This window comes from Galeopterus variegatus, unplaced genomic scaffold (genome assembly GCF_000696425.1).
Source record: "Galeopterus variegatus unplaced genomic scaffold, G_variegatus-3.0.2 Scaffold6048, whole genome shotgun sequence".
NCBI classification, from domain to species: Eukaryota; Metazoa; Chordata; class Mammalia; order Dermoptera; family Cynocephalidae; genus Galeopterus; species Galeopterus variegatus.
The window spans coordinates 68,286-90,339 of NW_007732159.1; the positions used below are offsets into that span (position 1 = coordinate 68,286).

The 22,054-nt window shown below is 55.5% G+C and overlaps 1 protein-coding gene across 1 annotated transcript; it reads left to right on the plus strand.

Annotated features, from left to right (window-relative positions):
- Positions 1–6,197: 6,197 nt before the first annotated feature.
- On the plus strand, positions 6,198–20,452 carry LOC103605748 (protein KRBA1-like). The gene is made up of 14 exons (XM_008590369.1): positions 6,198–6,231; positions 6,672–6,791; positions 7,684–7,833; positions 8,586–8,741; positions 9,607–9,738; positions 9,991–10,164; positions 11,003–11,158; positions 12,184–12,357; positions 14,337–14,486; positions 14,857–15,045; positions 15,758–16,138; positions 16,634–16,744; positions 17,243–17,347; positions 19,046–20,452. Exons 1-14 carry the CDS (start codon positions 6,198–6,200, stop codon positions 19,885–19,887), a joined length of 2,874 nt encoding a protein of 957 aa, XP_008588591.1. The 3' UTR covers positions 19,888–20,452.
- Positions 20,453–22,054: the final 1,602 nt, after the last annotated feature.

Below are 22,054 nucleotides of genomic sequence, written 5' to 3' on the forward strand. Positions count from 1 at the left end.
GGATGGCGCGCCAGGTAGGCGAGCCGGGGCGGACGCGCGGACGCCTCGGCAGGTCTGCTCTGCGCAGGGCGGCCCTCGGGGGCGGCGGGGGCGGGGAGGAGCCGGGACCCGCCAACTTTGGGATGGGCCGGGCCGGCTCGGTGCTCAGGGTCTTCTGTCGGGAAGCCCAGGTCCTCGGACGACCCCCTGCCCCACTCCCTGTTTCCGCAGGACACGCGGACTTGGAGTCCCTCCCCACCTGCTGAAATGCGTTCCTTCGGGTTAAGCGGGGATCGCGCTCCCTCTGCGTGGCTTGTTTCTTACAAGTTATCCTGGGAGTGGCGGGCGTGAAGGCCTCAGGGGATTGAGTGAATCAGTACTTTTATTCTTGGTGAGATCCTGGATTCCAAGGGGTGGGTTCGTGGAAGTGGGGAAAAACAGAAAATAGAACAGGTCTCAAGTTTTATTCCGGGCAGCCTCTGGGTAAGGTGTGTAGATCTGGGAGCTGGAGGAAGAGCCCCATCTGCTGTCATAGCCTGGGCACAGTTTGGGCCGAGTTGTGCGTGGGCTGCACGTTCTTATGGGTGGGCACCTTGTGGTGGCTCATGAGCTTTGGCCAGCCTCGGCAGCCATGACTGGGGGGCCGTGTGTTGGGATAGTGGCAGGGACAGAGTGTGACCAGGCAGAGCAGACACTGTGCCGGGACCTTGGTATTATTAGTGCCCAACGAGCATCTTCAGAGAAGGGAGAAGCCAGGGAAATTGGATGTTGTTGGGCAGCTCTGGCTGTGCACCTAGCAGTCCAAGGATACCCTTCCTCAGATATGCCCACTGGTCGCATCCTAGGGCTTCCTCATACCAAAGTTTCCTGTTCTGTAAAATGAGGGAGTTGGGCCACTAATTTTTCAGATCAGATGTTTGGGGAATGGAGTGTTCTCACACCATGTAGAAGGTGGCCAGGAGTGGTCTTGGGGGGTGACAAGTCAGAGGAGAGGAGCAGGGAGGGCCTCCAGTCTTCAAGTTCCGTGTGACTCTTAAAAGCCCAGGGTGTGTGGGCAGTGACTGGCAGCTGGTCTGATCTGGTGTGCTGGGAGAACAGGTCAAGGCGGGGAAGGACCGTAAAGGGTGGACAGGTCCGTGAGCACTGAAGCTGTGGTTTTCGTGCTGGACTAGTGACACAGTGGAGGGGGGGGGACCAGCGTGGCAGTAGGGAGCTAGGAGGCTGCCCAGTTACAACAATCCTGGATCAGCCCAGAAAGCTTTTCTCCTGTTGGTTGGGGGAGAGTGATGAAGCAGGACCTGAGGAAGATGGTGCATCCAGATGGCAAGCCAGTGGTGGCTTTGCTCCTCCTGAAGATGAGCGTTTGTGGCCCGAGTGTTTGCACACTCATGCTTGCTCGCTTGCTCACTCGCTCACACACACCCTTCACTCTTCCTGCACTTTTTCTGGGCAGAGGAAGGTCACTGACTGAAGCTCCTACCCTGGCCACAGTTCATTTCCATTCGCATTTTATGAGAGCTTTGTCACAGAAGGGTTTGTCTGGAGGCGGAGAGGGGAGAGGCCTGGAGGGCATCTCTTTCAGATACCTAAAAGAGCTGGGTATACTTAGCCTGGAGAGAAAGAGGCACTGGAGGTCAGGAGCAGTGCGTGTGGAAGAGCTCTAGGTTGCAGGCTATGACCTGCACACTTCTTTTTTTTTTTTAAAGATGACCGGTAAGGGGATCTTAACCCTTGACTTGGTGTTGTCAGCACCAGGCTCAGCCAGTGAGCTAACCGGCCATCCCTATATGGTATCCAAACCCGCGGCCTTGGTGTTATCAGCACTGTACTCTCCTGAGTGAGCCACGGGCCGGCCCTGACCTGCACACTTCAAGGTGGATGGTAGGCAGACAGATTTGGCTGCAGTAATACTAATCACAACACTTAATACATCCCAGCATTTGTTCCGGGCACTTTTCCTATAATTCTTTTCATCTTCACAATGTCCCAATGAGGTTATGGTCCCAATGTTAGGCAGTTAGTTCGTCATGAGCAGGTTGAGGGAAATGGAAAATTAAACTTCTCCATTGTTACACCCAGGTCTGTCCCCTTTGGGTAGCTTAGCGGAAACTCCACCCAGAATCCACCCCTTTTGTGGGCAACTTGGAGAAAAAGCCACAATTGGACCACAAGGGCCTGCTAGAGACTTTCCAGGTGTAAGAACATGCGCAGAAGGGACAACGTGAGACCTTAGGTGACCTTTGAATATGCTGATGCTCATTAGGTGCTTATAAATATACAATCCATAAATACATATCATTATAACAGACTGAATTATGGGTGAGGACAGGCACAGTAGGAAAAAGGTTATATAACCCTGACCTGTCAATCAAAATGTCAAGTTATCTAATGCATATGCAATATTAGGAAGATAAAAAACCCCTAAACTTGTGTGTAAGGGCCATTCTCTGCTCAGGGAATTGGCCTGCTTCCCCCTTGAAGTGTACCTTCCTTTGTGCTCATTGAAGCTTTGCTGTTGCTTTTGACTTGGGTGTCTGATTCTTCATTGACTTGGGGAAAGAACCAAGGCAGATTGGACCCTGTCCCGGTAACACCAATATAGATCAGTTTGCTGAGGCCCAAATGAGTTAAGTAGTTTGGCTGAGGTCCCATGACTAATTCGAAGTAAAGCAGGGATTGAAATTCCAGCAGCCTGGCTCCTGAGGTTAAGCCCTAGCTACCATGCTCTGCCCCAGAACTTCTTAACTGCCATCTCAGGCCAGCAGTGAAACCAGTGGTGTGGTGGTATAAGCATGTTCTTGCCTAGAGCTGGGGCCCACCTTGCCAGCTCTGTTTTGAGCTACAAAAACATAGAGAAAAAAATGAGCCTGCAAGGCCATCCCAACTTCTCACTTCCTCCTGGCCTACTCGGGTGTGTGTTTTGGGTGGAACTCTTATTTTGTAAGTGCAGAGCCTGATGTTGGTCAGTGCACCCCACAGGTTAACTTTCTTGGGATGGGTGAGTGACCGGCTGGATGAAGTAGCAGATGAGATAGCAGAGCTAGAGCAAGACTGGGCCGTGAGGCCTCCCTGCCATGCCCCTAACCCAACCCTCCCTGACCTTCACCTTCAACCCTCTGGGCTGGGAGCCTGTTACATGTTGTCCATTCAGTGGAGAAGTGCTCAGAAGAAAGAGGGCCAGGAGGGGCACGCCCTGAGCCCTCACATTGCTGGTGCCTTGTCAGGAAGTGTCACAGGGACCCTGCATTGGGGTTCCCAAGACCATCCAGTTCAGGGGTTCACTAGGAGGACTCACAGGACCCAGCATACACAGTGTTGTACTCATGGCTAAGGTCTGTTACAGTGAGGGGACGCAAAGCAAAACCAGCTGAGAGAAAAGGCGCTTGGGGCACAGTCTAGGGGAGCCAGAGTCAGGCCCCCAAGTTCTCTCCAAGTACAGTCACATGGAATGCATGGAAGTGTGACAGCATGTGTGAGCTGTGGTCTTCCAGGGGAGCTCACTAGAGGCTCAGTGCCCAGGGTTCTCAGTGGGAGCTGGTCACGCAGGCACCTCTGCATAGCACGTACTAGGATTCCAGACTCCCAGAAGGAGAGCAGGGTTCGGCCTAACCCACCTCACATGTGCACACAGTGGAGGCGTTGTGCATCACTCTCATCATTTAGGGCAGGGTGGGAACCCTCCCAAAATCCAGGTTTCTGGAGAGCCTGCAGCCTTCCTCGCAAGCAGGCCTTTCTAAGGACAGCAGCCCCAGACCTGCTGTTAGTTCTGCTGTGTAGAGTGTTGGCTACATTTGATTTGTCTGAAAGGCTTGGAATGTAAAGGGCTCTTTGAGAGATGTCTGGGACTGTTTCCAAGGGGGAGAGAGTCTCTGGCTGCCAGCTGGGCCGTGGAGGTGGTCGGGAGTGCCTGGGGCAGGGAGTCGGGGCAGAGGTGGGCTGGGCGGTGGGCCCGCAGCCAGGCACTGAGAGGCCACCTGTAGCCAGGTGCCCAGGTGGGGCCCACCAGCTCGAAAGTGGAGCAGAGCACTGGTGGATGTGACTGTGTGGTGCAAGCTGTCAGCCGTCACAGGGTGCCAGAGTCAGTGCTGTGAGTCAGTGAGGAGGCCACCAGTGAGCAGCAGTGACACGTTCTACCATCACTGACTTGAGTAGCGGAAATAAGGCGATAGATTGTCTTCTTTGCTTTATTAGGAAAGTCTTCATTTTCTTTAATAATTCTTAGAAATAGTTTAGCATTTGTTTCTAAGCCAGAAGAGCCCTTCCCATAATTTACATTCTGTTTGCTTAATTTGTGCAAAGTTAATTTTTGTGGTAATTTTAAAATCATGGCTATTAGGCTTTGGTCATTTTCTAGGGTCTGCTGGCCATCATAAAGTCCACTAAATGACTGTTTTTAAAGAAACTGAGGCAGATAGTCACTTTTATCTTAAAAAGCCCCAGGGTAACAGAAGATGAGAATAGAAGGTTGAAGATACTTATGTGAGTACAGAGTGTAAAAGAACTCCGTTTCCAGAACTTTCCAAGGGTGACCCCAGGTTTCTTCTGAGCACTTCTCTGATCCCAGCCCAGAGGGGCTGGGGTGAAAGTTGGGGAGAGGCCGGGGTCAGGGACCCTGGTGAAGTGGGGAGGCCTGGACAGCGGCCCGGAAGGGCTTCAGAAGCGTCACCCCCGTCGATCTGCCCTCGTGCTGCAGGAACTCCATGAGGATGTGCTGCGTGGGCCAGGTGATAAATGCCCCAGGTCATGACAGTGGGGATGACAGGTAGCTGGCCTGGGCAGAGGGGCTTTGTGGACAGGTGGGACCTTGAAGGGCAGGTAGGACCTGGAAAGTCAGGCAGGCTGAGCCAGCAAGGGTCTGGAGGCCAGCACAGCTGCTGGGAGCTGAGGGCCAGCCTGGCCGGCCCGAGGGTCTACAGGAGAGCTGTGGCCACAGGGAGTGGAGTCTGGAGATCAAGGCCCATGACATGGGCCAGCGGGGTCACCATCTGCCTGGCTGGCTAGCCGTCCTAGTCCTGGTGAGGGGAGGTCTGTCTTCTCCAGACTTGCAAGGCTGCTTGAGTTTTTTATCACCCTTGTCTCTCTGCTTGCCCCCCCCCCCGCCTCTTTCCCTCTCTCCCTCTCTCCCCCTTCCCTCCTTCCCTCCCCTCCTTCCCTCGCCTCCCTCCCTCGCCCTCCCTCTGTCTCTCTCTCTGTCTCTCTCTCTGTCTCTAGTTGGTGCTTGAAGGAGCAACACAAATTTTTGCTGGCTTGATTCCTGACTGTTGTATCATCCCCAGTAAAAACTATAGAGTTCTTTTTTTTTATTATAACTTTATTTGTAAACTTTTTTTTTAATGGCACAGTGCTAGAGTCCCAGGTCCTTGCACATTCAAAGGGAAGTTTTTGTATTAACTCAAATGAATCTCTAACGTGGTAAATTGAGGGCTGGCTGGGGTTCCTGTGCTGGGGTTGACTTTTGCTTGGGCTCAGTGACCACAGGGCATGAGACTGTCATGTGAGTTTTCTGGGGCTGCCATGACACAGTACCACAAACCAGGTGGCTTAAAACAACAGAAATTGATTGTCTCACAGTTCTGGAGGCCAGAAGCCTGAAAAGAAGGTGTGAGCAGGACCTTTCCCTCGGAGGGCTAGAGGTGGGATGCTTCCTGCCTCTTTAGCTCCTGGTGGCCCCAGGCATTCCTTGGCTTGTGGCTGCATGACTGTTCTCTGTCACCGCCTTCACGCAGCCTCATCTCCCTGCCCGGTCTCCCTGCCCGTCTGCCTCTGTGTCTCTTCTTTTCTTGTAAGGACACTGGTCATACTGGATAAAGGGATCACCCTACTTATGACTATGATCTCACCTTAACTAACTTCATCTGCACTGACCCAAATAAGGTCACATTCACAGGTACTGAGGGTAAGGACTTCAGCACATCTTGGGGGGGATATGACTCGACCACCACCCCTGTCTCTTGAGCAGATTCCTGCTGCTCCTGAGCATCATGCACCCCACCCCAGGCTCCCTCTGCTCTCCCTCTCCCTGGTGTCCACGTGAAGACACGGGCAGGGTCACTAAGCTGAGGGACAGCCAGGCTGGGCCTTGCTGGGGTGGAATCAACCAACACCCCCGGAGACTGTGCCCACAGGTGTCCATCACCTTCAAGGACTTGGCCGTGAGGTTCTCCGAGGAGGAGTGGCGGCTCCTGGAGGAGGGGCAGAGGGAGTTCTACCGGGATGTGATGCGGGAGAACTATGAGACGCTGGTCTCCGTGGGTAAGGCGCCACCGTGCCTGGGGCTGGCGGGCATCCCTGTTTGGGGCTAAAAGGTGGAAGGGAGGCTGGAGTCTGGTACCAGGGGGTCCTGAGTCTCCGTGGAACCCAGCACCCTGGCTGGGGCCTTAGTCTTCTCGTGTGTGAAGTGAACACAGTTTCAGGCAGTGTTCTGGGTGCATGGGGCTGAGCCCAGGCCTGGCTTTATCTTTCCTGCCAAGTCATTCTATGGGCTGCAGTAGGGTTGCAGGTGCAAGTCCATAGGGGTGCGCAGTGGTCTCTGAGGTTCTGACCGCTCTGCAGGTCTTTGAGTTTGGGCGACCACATGAGCACACATGTAAACGTGTACACAGATGTGCAGGCACCTGGGCCACCACATGACTGTGTGGGAGGGTGGAGGCCACTCCATTCCCAGGGTGACTGTCCCCTCTTTTCTTTCCCAGGGACAGCTGAGCTGCTGCCCCTCTCTGCTTTCCTGTCACCTACTGAGCCTGGAGGATCCATGGAGGGAAGGAGCCTTGTTGCTGAGAGGCAGGAGCCTCCTGGTGGAGGAGGCCCCCAGGGTAAGTCATCTAGCAGACTTTGGGTGTCCCCTCCAACTCACATGGTCCCTGGCACCTGGGCTCCCCTTCTCAGGTGACCCCATGACTTCAACCTGCTCAGTCCAGCCTTCCCCACCTGGCCATGCCCCTAACCCAACCCTCCCTGACCTTCACCTTCAACCCTCTGCGCTGGGAGCCTGTTACATGTTGTCCATTCAGTGGAGAAGTGCTCAGAAGAAAGCTGGGGTAAACCTGCTCAGTCCAGCCTTCCCCACCTGGCCATGCCCCTAACCCAACCCTCCCTGACCTTCACCTTCAACCCTCTGGGCTGGGAGCCTGTTACATGTTGTCCATTCAGTGGAGAAGTGCTCAGAAGAAAGCTGGGGTAACCCTGGAGAGCACCACCTGCCTCCAGCCCCCTTCCTGCCACCACTCTGAAGCCTCATTACAGCCACTCCTACAGAGCCAGCCTGCAGCTCCTGAAAGTCCTGCCATGAGGCTAACATCTGAGACCTCAGCTGGTGGATGTGGGCCACAGGGCCTAGACTTGGAGCTTGGGGGGTTCCGGGAAGGGCAGAGGACCCTGGTAGTGGGAGGGGAGGATGGAGGCTGACCAACTTGACATTCCCCTTGAAGGAAAGGAGACCGGAGTAGAGAGGTAAGGAGTAGTCGAGGGTAGAAGAAGAATCCAGTTGCCCAAGCCTCCCCACCCCTGCCCCGCCATGGCCATGCCCTTGGGCAGAGCACCTGGCCTGAGCCCAAGTCCTCAGTATCTCAGGGGACATCGGTCTCTCCTCTGGCTGCTCCTTCTGTGAGTCAGAAGAGTACATGAGACGCTGGGTGTGCAGATGTGCACAGAGTGTGAGTGCCAAGCAGCCACAGGGACATGGGGTTCATTGCAGCCTCTCCGCAGGAGGACAGCCCCGGCACAGCCTGCACCTCACTGCCCTGGTGCAGCTGGTGAAGGAGATTCCAGAGTTCTTGTTCGGGGAAGGCAAGGGCGCTGTGGACAGCCCCGAGAGTGGGGCGGCTGGCCTGGATGGGGAGAGAGCGAGCCCAGAGGGTAAGTTAGACAGCCAGGGCGGCCTCTGCAGCACACACAGCCTTCTCTGCACTCCACAAGATGAAGTTCAAGTCCACGGCACCATGGCAGTGTACCTGCCCAGTCCCTGACCTAGGCACACACAGGGAGGTAGAGTCACCAGCAGTTCCTGACACCCCGGGCCATGTGTCCACCTTCTGAGAACATGGGGCAGAGTTGGAGAGAGCAGCCCTGACTGTTGCGTGGTGGTTTCTGCATGGCTTAAGCCATCTCCTTGCAGTCCCACCCTGTCCCCTTGTGCCCTGCATGGTAGGCGAGGGCAGTGTGTTTGTCACCATTTTGCAAAAGAGAGGGGAGGTGTGCTTTGCTGGAGTAGCCAGCGGGGACCCATGTTACCCTCCCAGGTCTGTGTTCTTTCCACCTCCCCAACCATCTTTCCTGTCCCCTGTCTCTGCTCACTTGCTGCTCTCAGTTCAGGTCCCACCTCCCCTGTACATCTGTCCCATCCAGCCCCACCCAGTTGATGGGAATGAGATAGAAAGTGGGGGCAGGAGGTAGAGGACGCCACAGGGTTGGTGGGGATGTGGCTTCAGAGCTGCTGCTTCATATTTCATCAGGACATGACCACGGCTAGAAATCTAAGTTTCAGAGCTCAGTGATGACAGTGTACAGGTTACTGACATCCTGGCTGTTGTTAGCAGAACATGGCAAGCTTGTGACAATGACAGGGGCATTTTACCAGTGGTCAGTGTCTTCTCCCTGCTCCCCAACAGCTGCTGTGGCAGTGGAACCTTGCACCCTTCGAGGCCTGCTTAGCTGCCTTCCGGATGCCCCCGTCAGCCATCCCTACCTGGCCACCACGCCCACCAGCAGCTCATCCTCCAGCAGCCCACATAGAGATGGGGAGCAGGGAAGCCCCCTTCCCCTCAGTGAGTTTGACCCAGTGGGGACAGAGAACCAGCATTTCCAGGGCTCCCACCCTGGAATCAGGGGACTTGGACCCTGCGCTCTCTTCATTTTCCCTAGGACTCAGTTTCCTCTGTTGCTAAAGGGGGACAGAGCACCCTAAGGAGCATGCTTAGCCTCTGGTCTGTAGACCAAAGAGGAGGTGTGATGCCTGGTCCTCAGGTGGCTTCTCAGCCAGCCCTGAGTGCTGAGCTCTGTGTGCACACACACAGCAAGCCTCGGGTGCTCTCTCACATGCAAGCCCATTGGCAGGTAACAGACCTGGCACACCTGCTCTCATTCTCAGACCTCATCAGAGCCACTCTAATCTCAGAGGAGGCAATGGTAGCCACTAGAATTTCTCTGGGGTCTCATTTTATTTTTAAAAATTCTTGCAGAATTTGCATTTGTCTGAATATCTGTTTTTATTAAAAATATTTTGAATTAATATGAAATAAAATTGGCAGTCCCCCCCAAAATACCTAGTAGCCTGTGGTCTCAGGTGCCATCTGGCACATTTGCTCTAGGGCTCCATGTGCCCTGGTTGAGAAGCATGAGCATAAGATTGTGGCTTGTAGTTGTGGCTGCTGGCATTACTTGCTGAGCCAAATTCGAGGCTGGGGCTAGGAGTATTTACAGTGAAACTAAAGGGAAACAGGGAAAGGCCCCCAGCCCTCCTGGACCAAATCATCCAGCAGCTTGCCCCACCACAAGTCCAAGTTCCCAGGACTTGGTTGCCCCCCAGGGACTTGGGGAGCTACAGAGGCCTGTCCTGTGTGGGGACCAGCTCAGGGGTGATCTTCCAGAGTCAGGATCCGAGGCTAAAAAGGTCTTCCTGTCTTGCAACAGAAACTGCTGACAAACCACGGCCTACAGGGCAAGAAGGCCCAAGAGCCCCCAGCGAGGAGCCCAGTCCTCCCACCTGTAGCCCCGGAAGGAAAAAGAGCCACAGAAGGCAGGAGAGAGGGACGATGGAGACAGGTAAGAGTCTGGCTCTCCTGGGAGTGGGGCCCACCCTGGAGCTGAGTGGGGTGGTGATGGGGAGGCGTGTGGAGTTCACGCGTGAGGTCGTGTTGCTCTCCCCTCTGGCCTCGTGGCAACCCTGCCAGGCAGGCCTGGTCTCTGTTCTCACGGGTGGGAATCTCAGCCACCCATAGACTCGGGTCTGCTGAAGGTCTCACGGTTGCTCTGTCAGGACTTGGCTGACCTCAGCTGACCTTGCATGTGCTACAGGAACCTCTCCTGGGAACAGCCCCTTGCAAGGCCTCATCAACTGTCTGAAAGAAATCCTTGTGCCTGGGCCCCAGCACCCTGAGCCATCCCCAAACTTACTGCCCCATCTCCCCGGCCTGGGTACATCAAGGCCAACCAGAGTGGAGTTGAGCCTTGGGAGCCTGCCCTCGGGAGGTGAGTAGTCCCCAGGGACCTGGTCTCAGGCCAGGGTCTCTGAAGCCCCTGGAAAGTTTGGATTGCCTTTTTATAGCTATTTCTCTTGCTCCAAAGTGTCCCCTATAAGGATCAGTACCAACTTGGCTGCTCCTGTATCACCAGTGTCGTATTTCTGAAGCCAGATGGGTCTCTAAGGACAGCATTTGGTTAGCTAGAACAGGAAAACTCAGAAACAGACTTCGCCTTGGTTTCCTTTGTGCACTTTACGGCTTGCTAATGTGGGACCATGAGGAGAGGAGCTGCAGGGCTGGGTGTCCCTTCACGTTGTATTAGGTGACATGCGTGGGGCACTGGTCTCAGAGTCAGACCCTGAGAGACTGCTGCAGCGTTCAAGCCTTGCTGCTTCTCTGTAAAAGGAGGTGATCGCTGCAACCTCACACAGCTGCAGCGAGCCTGACTGCAGTGATGTACTTGCTGTGTGCATGCATATGGATGTGTGTGCCTGAAAAGCTTGGTCCTCCTCAGATGCTAGTTCCTCTCAGGGCCCAGAGAGCTATCTGTGAGCAGCCACCCGCCACTGCTGCCTTCAGTTTGTTCTCAGAGTTATGCCATGTGTGTGCCCTCAGGGCCCCTTTCCTGTCTTCCTCCTCTGTCTGTGCGGTCCTGGGAGGGGAGTAGACAGGCGTTCTGGGTGCCAAGAGACAGGATCCTACAAGACCCAGTGATTTACGAGAAGACCTCCAGCTCCAGATTTCTGGCACTGTGCCCCTTTAACTGCACAACTGGATTGTCCCTTATTTGTTGTTTGTCATGAAGACCAAAGCTCGCGGTGGAAATATGCTCCTTTTTCCTTTAGTGAAGACAGAGGCAGTGTCAGGGGATTGTCCCCTCCAGGGTCTGCTGAACTGTCTAAAGGAGATCCCAGAGGTCCAGGATGGGAATCCCAGCCCCTCAGGAGCAGGGGACCCCAAGCTGCAGGAGGACCAAGGGGCCTGGAAAAGGAATTTTGGAGGTAAAGTCCCCTTGCTGGGCTGGGAGGGGCCCCAACATCACTGTTTCCTTTCCCTGCTCCAAGAAGGGCTGTATTGACCTTCTTGTAAACACACGGGACCCCCCATCAGCGTGTCAGGCAGAGGAGCCACATGCTGAGGGTCATCACTGTGTAAATGGAGCATGGCATGTAGGAGGTGCTTACTCAGTCCTTGACACTTTTCCAGACTGGCTCTTATGGTAGGAGCTGAAAATTCCAGAGGAAGGAAGGGATGGTAGGGAGGGAACGAGACCAAGAGCTAGAAGACAGAGTTCCAGCCCAGTAACCACTCAGGGCATACTGGGATTTGGGGTTCCCATCATGTGTTTGGGCTGGGTTAGAATAAGTGGGATTTGGGGTTCCCATCATGTATGTTTGGGCTGGGTTGGATTAACTGGGATTTGGGGTTCCCATCATGTATGTTTGGGCTGGGTTGGATTAACTGGGATTTGGGGTTCCCATCATGTGTGTTTGGGCTTGATTGGAATAAGCAGGATTTGGGGTTCCCATTGTGTATGTTTGGGCTGGGTTGGATTAACTGGGATTTGGGGTTCCCATCATGTGTGTTTGGACGGTTAGAATAAGTGGGATTTGGGGTTCCCATCATGTATGTTTGGGCTGGGTTGGATTATGTGGCTTCAGAGCTGCTGCTTCATATTTCATCAGGACATGACCACGGCTAGAAATCTAAGTTTCAGAGCTCAGTGATGACAGTGTACAGGTTACTGACATCCTGGCTGTTGTTAGCAGAACATGGCAAGCTTGTGACAATGACAGGGGCATTTTACCAGTGGTCAGTGTCTTCTCCCTGCTCCCCAACAGCTGCTGTGGCAGTGGAACCTTGCACCCTTCGAGGCCTGCTTAGCTGCCTTCCGGATGCCCCCGTCAGCCATCCCTACCTGGCCACCACGCCCACCAGCAGCTCATCCTCCAGCAGCCCACATAGAGATGGGGAGCAGGGAAGCCCCCTTCCCCTCAGTGAGTTTGACCCAGTGGCTTCCCCACAGAGGCGGCCAGGGAGCCTCTTCTGACTCTGGGCCTGCAGGGCTTTGCAAGAGATGGCCCTGACCGACCCCCAGGCCCCCAAGGCACCCCCGCCAGCTTATCTTCATCCAGCAGCACTGACGGGGACCTGGATTTCAGGAGCCCTGGGGGGAGCGAGGGGCAGCGGAATGGAAAAGGTGAGCTGCATGGGCCTGAGGCAGGGAGTCCTTCCTGGGAAAGGATGCGAGGCCTGTGCCCTCCATCTGGCTACCTGCCCAGTGCCAGCAGCTGAGCTGGGGATACTGAGGCAAGAGCAGATGCAGGACTTGTCCTGGGAGGGGGTGAGGGGAGGAGAGGAAGTCCATTTTAGTGATTTGGCTCAGAAGAGTCAGGACATTATCTAAGATCTCTTTAAAAACCTCCTTTTGCATTAAATTCCTCCTTATCCCAGCCTCAAAGAGGTGCCTGTAATATCAAACCGACCTCCAACTTAGGAAAAAATGTACTGAGGTTCATATAAAACCACTTTAAAGAGTGTGACTTGTGGCCCGTGCCTGCCCTGGATCCCTTGAGTAGAGTCATTCCCAGGGACTTGGGGATTTTGTAGGACTCTCCAGTGTCCCCTCTTGGCCTTCTTTTTTTCCCCCACCTGAATAACCCAAGTACCGTGGGTCTCGTCTTGTCCCATGGACACCTGGTCCCTCAGTGCTCGCCTCTGTCCTGGCCATGTCGTTGTCAATGGAAAAGCCTCGAACTGCAGCCGGGACCTTGGCCAGGCTGATGGGGCCCCTGGAGCAGGCCTAAGCTGCTCCAAAGGGCATTTTCTTTTAATTTTTAGATTTTAATAGGTAGTATAATCACAAAGTTCTGTTCAAAAGCTGCAGAAGGTTATGTGGGAAAACAAAATCGTGTGACACATGGCAGCATTCTAGGCACATCCTCACTTTGCTTTTGTCTTAAACATTTGTCCTTAACATCCTTCTTCATTTTGTCCAAATGTCCCTTGGCCACTAGCCCAGCTTCGTTCTTGTTCTGCAGCATGCGCCACTTCCTTCTCTTAGGACTCTCATTCTCTCCAGTCACATGAGACTAACTGTGGGGTTTATGTGGGTTGATATGCTGTGGGATTTCAGCCAGCACCATGGGGAAACCCCAGTGGGAGATACCTTGCAGCAGGGTCTCCTGGTGCCGTCCACGCCAGGGCCCCAGATCTCTTCTCCAGGGGACTCTCCTGTGACCCCCCACTGTGCTCTTCCCCACTCCCAGTTGTGGGATTGCTGGATTATGTGGTAGTTCTATCTGTAGTTGATCTTTCTCATGTGTCCTCTGCCGATGACTTTGTTTTCTAAGTAACCCCAACTGCAGGAGATTTCACACTGCCTTGTAGAAGCTTCCAGCCCACTCCCCAGCTCCCTCTGTTACCCAGAACGCGTGGATGTCCTGTGTGTGGGAAAACACATTTGCAGATCCTTTAGTTAGGCTCTGCCCTTCCGCCCAACATGGCAGCCAGAAGTTTTGCCACTTTCTCTCTTTGGCCCTCTGCCTGGGCCCAACCATCAGCAGACACTTACCAGAGAGAGGATGGCCAGCGCTGCCGGCTCACCTAGGGAGGGCTCTTCCTTCCCTAGAGTTTCAATTCATCTAGTTCCTGTTGCTTGCACAGTTCTCTGTCCCTAGAAAGATGATTTTGCAACATATTTGGCTTCTTCCTAGCTGGAGCTGTGTCCGTGTTGGCCTGCCGTGGCCTGCTGTGTCATACCTGGAGGCGGGGGGGCCTGTGGTGCTGCCCTTCTTTGGGTGGTGAGGGAATCCTTAACACACTCCATCTTTAAGGTTGTCACGGGTGCTAGGGAAGCATCTTCACTCACATTGGTGGCAGCTGGGTGGACTGAGGAAGCCTAGAACCCACACATGTGGCCAGTCGCCCCATCACAGCCCCTGGGCCAAGCTTCTGTGTAGGTGGCCAAGACAGGTCAGGCTGCTGCTGGGGCACCCCAAGCAGGGCCGCCCCAGAGCCAGAAGTGACAGATGTTTGGGGCTAGGTCTCTGTCCGGTGCTCTGTGCTCCTCCTCTCAGGGCCCCTCCTGCCTCAGACCCAGCAGAAGAGGGGAGGCTCCTGGGGTGTGCAGAGACTGGGCTGCCACCATTCAAGACTGCAAATGTGTGATCTTCACAGGAAGCCCAGCAGGAAGCTCCCCACTCCAGAGTCTAGAGAACTGTCTCAAAGAGATTCCTGTGCCCAGGTTGCAGTCTGCCTGGTCCTGCTCAGCAGTGGACAGGGGACCGAAGAGAGCAGAGCCCAGGAACTGGGTGGCAGACAAGGAAGGTAACGCAGTGGCTGCCACAGGTCCCTGGGAGTGGGACAGGGCAGCTCCAACGCTGCCACCCTCACGGGTCCAGATCCATACCTTAGCAGAGACCATGCTGTGGAAACAGCTTGGGCAGAGATGTGTCTTTGAAGCCAGAAAGGCTGATAGTCTGTTCGGCACTCACCTGCAGCTGGGCGGCGGGCAAGGTGCAGGACAGACACACCCCAGCACCACCATCCACTGCTCCTCGGAAAGTCACAGGCTGATGTTTCCCACCTGAAGCATGCATGCTGAGAGCCTGACAGTGGTAGAAATTGTCCTCTGTCCATTCTCCTGTGCCAGCACCAGGCCCCACTTCTCACGGCCTATTGCTTCTCATTAAAACAGGACTGAGGGGCGAGGCCTGCGAGCCGCCTCACCTTGGACAGGGCAGGGCAGAAGTGCCCCCCAGGAGCCTCCCTCTGGCCAGCCCACAGGCGTTCTCTGCTGGCTTTGTCCCTGCCTGCCGCCAGCGCCAGCAGGGGTTCCAAGACCATGCGGCACCCAGGCTGGGATCATGGAGGTGGCTCCCAGACGGTGAGTGGACGCCTGCCCTCTGTGTTTGCTGCCATGTGCTCTGTCCTGACAAGGAAACAGATCCTCTTCTCTCACTCTTCCTCTGTCCCTGCCCTGTCCCACATCTTTTCCCCAAAACATGGAAGCTGGAGCCAGACAGGCTGAGGCATGCTAAGAAGCAGATAAAATGACATGAGGTGCTGACAAAGGGGCAGGAAGAATGCTGTCTTTGTCCATCTGTTGGGTTTGTCCAGCGGAGAAGCCACCTGGGCTGGAGGGGTCCAGTGATGCGCTTAGTCTGACTTCCACAGTGTTCCTTCCTGGCTTGCCGCGTGGCAGGCGGGATGGTTTAGCTGAGGAGATGGGGCTTTTCTAACCCTCCCGCCAGGCCAGGACTAGCCCTGCAGAACCTCTGCTCTTGGACTGCTGGTCTCTGCATGGTGCTGGGTTGAAGGGATGGTGCCTGCCGGGTGGGATAGGCTGCCTGGCTTAACCTGACCTCGAGTGGCTTCCAGGGACTTGAGACTTCAGGCAAGTTCCCCAGCTGACTTTCCAGAGTGGCTGGGGACCTGGCCAGGCCCTTCCTTCGCTTCTCTCTCCACCTTCCATGGCCAGAGTGAGCTGTTCAGAGTCCACCAGAGCTCATGTTGGGTTGTGGGCTGAGTCATTAGGGAAGTCTTCCCGGCTGTCATTGGGCTGATGGACAGGGGCTCTCCTGCTTTTGTTTGCCCAGGGGCAGCCACCACACCCTCCCCTCTACACTGCCTGGAGAGCTCTCTGAGGGTGATCCTGCCCGTGAGGCCGCTGCGCTTCTCCTTCGTGGCTGGCCCCGGTCCCAGCCCCAGCCCCGGCTCCAGCTCAAGCTTCAGTAGCTCTGATGGAGAAGACCTGAGGCTGGAGCCCGAGCTCTGGCAGCCTCTCCCCCAGAGTGAGCTGCACCCCAGGCCACCATTCACTGCTCTGATGCCAGAGAAGGACCGCCTTCTCAGCTACAAGAGTCCTGGCCCTGTGTCCCCATGCTCTGGTGGGCCCCCCACTGGCAGCAGCAGGAGCAATAGCCATGCTGAAGACCCCAGGAGAGCAGAGCACAGGGACTGCAGCAGTCTCAGTGCAGGTGAGCATGGGGTCTCCTGAGAGGGGCAGCCGCGTGTCCCCCAGAGAGCCAGGAGTCCAGACTGGGTTCTCTGAATCCCTCCCATCACTTTACCTACATCTTGCCAGAAAGTCCTCCACATTTGTCTTGTAGTTCCCATCAGGTGAGCTGCGTCACAGAGCAAAGGCCAGGCCCTTGAGGGGCAGAGGGCCGGAGACGTGCTCATGAGCGTCTACAGTGAGAAAATCGGCACCCCGCTTAACAATGTGTATATGTTATGTACGTAACATATACATGTTATATATGCTCAGCGTATAAGTACATACATGTACGTATGCAATAATAATAAGTATTTTTAAAACTTGGCAAGCAGTCAACAAAATGGTATCAAAAGTGCGATTTCCCCCCTGGGAGGACTTCTTTGAGGTTGTCGCATCAAGAAGGCTGGAAACACCACCTGCGGCCCCAGGCCTTCTGTCTCCTCCATCTGAGCTGTGACCCAGTGTTTGCTCCTAGCAGGACAGGCAGAAGAGAGTCTGGGAAGCAGGTCCCAGTTGCCTGGGAAAGAAGAAAGCGTGGAGAGCAGCTGCCACCCTGGCCCCCTGGGCAGTGCCACAGGAGGCGGAGGTAGGGCTGGGAGACCGGAGGAGGGAGCTCACCCGCCTTCCTGCCGTGGCTCCATTCGCAGGCCTTGGCCTCCACCTTATGCAGGCCCTGGACTGTACCACATTCCTCACTGCCCAGTGGGCTAGAGGAAAATGATGAGGTGAGCTCGGCGTGGACCCCGTGATGCCCCCAGCACGTCCTTGGAGGAGTCTCGCTGGGGGCAGACCCCTAGGTTAGAGTCGTCTCCACCTGTGCTCCCAGGTGGAGCTGCAGAGGACTCTAGTACACCCGCACCCTGCAGACGGGGCCTGCACACCAAACACACCGAAGTCCCCACACGTGCCACTGGCCACTTGACCAGAGTTAGACTCCCTGACAGGCCCAGTGATCATCTCACATCCCAATTAATCATTGTTTGAAAGTTGAAAGTTTAGGCCACATGAGAAAATCCCCCTGTCAGAATGGCTCTGGCAACACTGTATGTGTCACCATCCCAAGCACTCTGTGCTCTTTCCGCAGGGGTGCCTAAGGATCCTGGCCCTGCTTCTCAGCTGGAGAAAAGGCCAAGGGCTGGTGAAGAACCCGAGGGTCTGGAGCCTGGGCACAGAAGGCCCAGTGTTGCAGGTAAACTGGTGGCTTTCCCATCACCTCTTTGCGGGCCAAGACCCAGGATCCCAGCTTGGGGGACACCCTTCTGGGTTCATTGTTTGGGTAATGGGTAAGAAAAGTCTCACCTTTCGGCCACTTCAGGTTACAGATTGCGGGCCAAGACCCAGGATCCCAGCTTGGGGGACACCCTTCCGGGTTCATTGTTTGGGTAATGGGTAAGAAAAGTCTCACCTTTCGGCCACTTCAGGTTACAGATTTTGTTTCAGTGTCGGGATCTTCATAAAAGCACACAGGCATACCTTTTAGAGGCAGAAATTGAGAAATGTACCAGAATCAAAGTTTGGGGTATGAGGGGACTTTAGAGAACAGACAAGGAAACTGAGGCACAGTACTGCCACGTGACCCAGCCCATCATCCAGAGAGATTTGGCTCCGTGTCACACTTCCTGCCTCTGAGGAGCCACATTGGGGGAAGGCAGGAGAACATGGCACCCAGTCCCCTGGATCACTGTGGGATGGTCCCACCAGGGACATGAAGTGTGGCCTGTGGTGGGGGTTCTCTCACTAACTCAGAGCTATAGCTCCTTTCCGGGCACAGCAGTTTTGTTAGGAGCTCTGAGCTGGCCTAGCCCTGGATCACTGTGGGATGGTCCCACCAGGGACATGAAGTGTGGTCTGTGGTGGGGGTTCTCTCACTGACTCAGAGCTATAGCTCCTTTCCGGGCACAGCAGTTTTGTTAGGAGCTCTGAGCTGGCCTAGGGTGGCTGAGCCTCACCTGTCCCTCAGTTAGAAGCCCGTGGGCCTGTGCCTCCAGGCTTAGCTCAGAGCCCGGCTTACAGAACTTGACCAGACAATGCTTGGGTCCTGTGGCCACTCCAGTCTGGACTTTTCCTTCTGTTTGAAGCCCTAGAAGTGCTGAGGAGGAAAGGGCAGAGCTGAGGCTGGGGGCTTAGAGGAATGGTGGTGGGGGGGGCAGATCTCCGTGCCTGGTTGGGCTGAGCAGGTTAAGGCTGGCAAGTGCTGTGCCAGGGCTGTCTTGTGAGGTTTGCCTGGGGTGGAGACCAGTTCCAGGGAATTTGGGGTGAAGGATTAGGTGATTTTTTAAAAGAAATTTTAGACTTAGAATCCTATGACTCTGTAACTTCTGAATAGAAAGTAAAGGCAGGAGGGGGTGAGAACCCTTGTGGTTTGCTTATGACCAAGAGCCCTGGGTACTGAAGTGGCCCTGAGGTCACCTGATGGGAAATGCCTGGGAGGCTCAGGTGCACTGGCCTTCCTGGAGCACCTCTCAGACGCTCCCCCATGACCTTGGCCTCATGTTATCTGGGGGGCTGCCCTGGGCCCTTCTCACTGATGCCAGGGCAGGGTTAGGTGCTGTGGGCAGCCATTTGGTCCCAACAGCAACACAAAGAACCCATTGATTTCTTTTCCTAGAAGGCAGGAAGACCACTGTTGTAGGAAAGCTTGGTTACCATGGAAACCCAGTCTGGTTGATCCTGCCCACCAGTTTGAGCATCAGCCAGGAGAGGTGGCCGACTTTGATGTAATAAGCATTGGCACCAGTCTTCTCAAGCTGGAGTCCCCTTCCATCCCTTCTAGCAGCCAGGCCTTAGAGGGGCGGGATGCCAAACATCCTAGTTCAGGGGACCTGGAGGGGGATAGAAAAGGTCTTCACAGCCCAAGAACTCTTACCTGTTCTTGCTCTGATTTTAGCCAGGACCCATAGAAGGCTGCTCCCCAGGGCCCTACCTGAGCCACCCAGCAAGTCTCTCCTGCTGGAGCTGCCCCCTCCTGCTGCTGTCTCTCCTGCCTCATCAGCCACCTCCCTACCGCCACCATGCCCCTGCGGGAAGCCCCTGCGACAGGAGCTGCACAGCCTTGGTGCTGCCCTTGCAGAGAAGCTGGATCGGCTGGCCGTGACCCTGGCAGGCCTGGCCCAGGAAGTGGCCACCATGAGGACCCATGTGGATCGGCTGGGGAGGCGCCCACGGGGCCCTGGGCAGAAGGGCCAGACTTCCTGGTCTTGGACCCTCCCCCGGGGACCTCGCTGGGCCAATGGCCCTGGTCACAGATACCTGCCCTACTGGAGACAGAAGGGCCCCACGAGGCCTAAACCAAAGATCCTCCGGGGCCAGGTGGAAGGCTGCAGGGCTGGTGACCCCCCAGGACTGTCTAGAGGGAGGGGTCACCTGATGCCTCAGCTGCCTTCAGATCCTCCCCCGGCAGAAATTTCTGGGCCCAACTGCAGCCCTTCCCAGCAGCCTCCCTCCTCAGCACCCAGCTGCCAGGCTGTGCTGACTGTATACCCTCCCTTCGGACACACTGGGGGCCACCAGAGCCCCGTTTCTCCTTCAGTGCCTGCTGCCTTACCCCCCCAGATGGCCTCTCCTCCTGCAGCCAGTGCAGACACAGATCCATTGGCTGCAGGAGCAGCACAAGCTGGAAACCCAGACCAGCCCAAGGAGCCCAACAGCCTGCTGGGAGGAGTCCAGAGAGCTTTTCAAGAAGGACTCTGGGCTGGTGAACACAGGGACCCGAGGTGGGGGGCCCATTAGCCTCATTCTTCAGCAGGATGCAGGAGTGGCCCCAATGCCCCTTGGCCCCACCCAGGCCATCCTGTTGCAGGGGCCAGCTCCCTCCCCACCTGCTCCACTGACCCTTCCATTGCTGGAGTTCTGCCCTTTGCCCTGACGGCAGGCAAGACCCCCAGATGGTGTTTGCTCAGGCGGCCACTGTGTGGGGTGCATTCCTCAGCCACGCCTCTGGCTTTCTTGGCTCAGGTTCAATCACATGTACCTCCCCATCCTGTCCTTCCCACTGGAACCACCGAAGCTCTCAGATGGGTAGTGTGCACATGTGCACACCATGCAAACACAGTGCTCTGTGCAGCTGCAGAGTGGCCCCGAGAACCCCTCTTTCTAACCACCTGCCGCTCCTGGTCTCAGCCCTGTGAAGGGCTGGGCTCTCGGCTTTCTGGAATAACTGCTGGCACAGATTTCATTTTGGGAGAACTCTGCCCCTTGGTGGCATGTGCAGACTCATCCCCACTTCAAGTGCCTGGTGGGGCCATCTCAGAGTGACCCAGGGAACCTAAATTAAAGAAGTTAGTTGCCGAGGAAAGTTTCTTGGCTCCTATAGAAAGGGGCTAGGTGGGGCCCACACTGGGGTGTGGCTGGTTGGATTGTGCCACCAGCACAGTGGGGACGAATTGGCGCCTGCTGCCTCCCCCCAGCCGCCCTCAAGAGAAGTCAGCAGCGTGCCAGTGAGGCTGGGGAGCAGGATTCCCAAAGGATGCCTTGGGAAAGTTATACACGTCGTTTCTCCTGGGGCTGCCATGTTATGTGCCACTAACTGGGTGGCTTAAGCAGCAGGCACTCTTTCTCAGTTCTAGAGGCTGGAAGTCCAAAATCCAGGTGTGGTCAGGGTTGGTCCTTTGGGCTGTGAGGGTGGGTCTGTCCCAGGCCTCTTCTGGGCTGTCAATGGCCCGGGCCTTCTTAGTGTTTGCACAGCGTCTTCTATGCGTCCATCTCGATTTCCCCCTTCTATCAGGACACCAGGTGGATTGGATTGGGTCCCACCCTGATGAATTCACTTTGAATTTGATACCTCTGCAAAGACCCCGTCTCCACATGAGGTCACATTCTGAAGTCCTAATCAGACTTCAACATATAAATTTGCTGTGGGGAAGGTTTGGGGGCTGGGCCAGTCTTGTGTTTGTCTTGGGAGAAGGCATGCCTAGCTGTCGCTGGGCCTGTCTTCGGTGGCTGGGATGTGCCTGCTGTCAGTCCCCTCAGAAGGTGCTTGCTGGATCCAGCCCACCTGTCTACTCACCTCATCCTCGTCCCCAGGCCAGAGTCCAGGCTTGTGTTCCCACCTGGATTACTTAGTCTGGGGAATCTTCCGGAACTGTGTCTACATGTGCTGCCTGGGAAGGACCAGCCTGGCATGGGCTGGCACAGCTGGCTCTGCCATAAGGCCCCGAGGAGCCAGTGCTGGAGCCCAGGCCAGGCCAGGCCTTGTCCACGGTGACTGTGTGAGCAGCACCTGTGGCTGTTTTGATCCCTGTGTCACTAACATCAGGGGCAGTGGAGACAAACAGCTGAGTACCCCTCAGCTGGGCAAGGGCTGGGTGGCCACCTTGCTCTGCACTGCCCCAGGGAAGGAGCAGGCGCTGGCATGGTGAATTGGCCAGGGACAGATGAGCTGTCACAAAGTGGGGTGTTAGAGTGTTTTCTGGATCAGGGTAAGTGTGGAAACTAACGTGTATAAGATCCTGTATGTAGGATGTTTAAAATAATCAGTCTCTTTGCTCATAGCGGTGCTTGGTAGGGAATAAAGAAGTGAAAGTTCTAGGCTCTCCACTCCTGAAGAACTCGGAAAGATGCATCCAGCTCCTGTTTAGGATGTGCAGGGAGCGGTGCTGGACACGGTTCAGAGCCAATAGTGCTGGGGCGCAGGTCTCCAGAGGAGTTAAGAAACCTCCCTGTGTGTGTGGCCTGGCCACGAGGAGGGGAGTTCTGCCCACCTGGCCTCAGGCCTTCTGCTGCCATCCTCCTGGGCTGGCCTCCCATTCTCCCTGAACCCCTTCTAAGCAGGGGAAGGTCAGGGGTGGGGGGTCCATGGGAACAGCCCACCACATACCTTTATGTGGCACATGAAGGTGGTTCTGCCTGTTGGCTTTGCAAATAGCCGTCACACAACCCTTATGCAGCAGGTGCTATT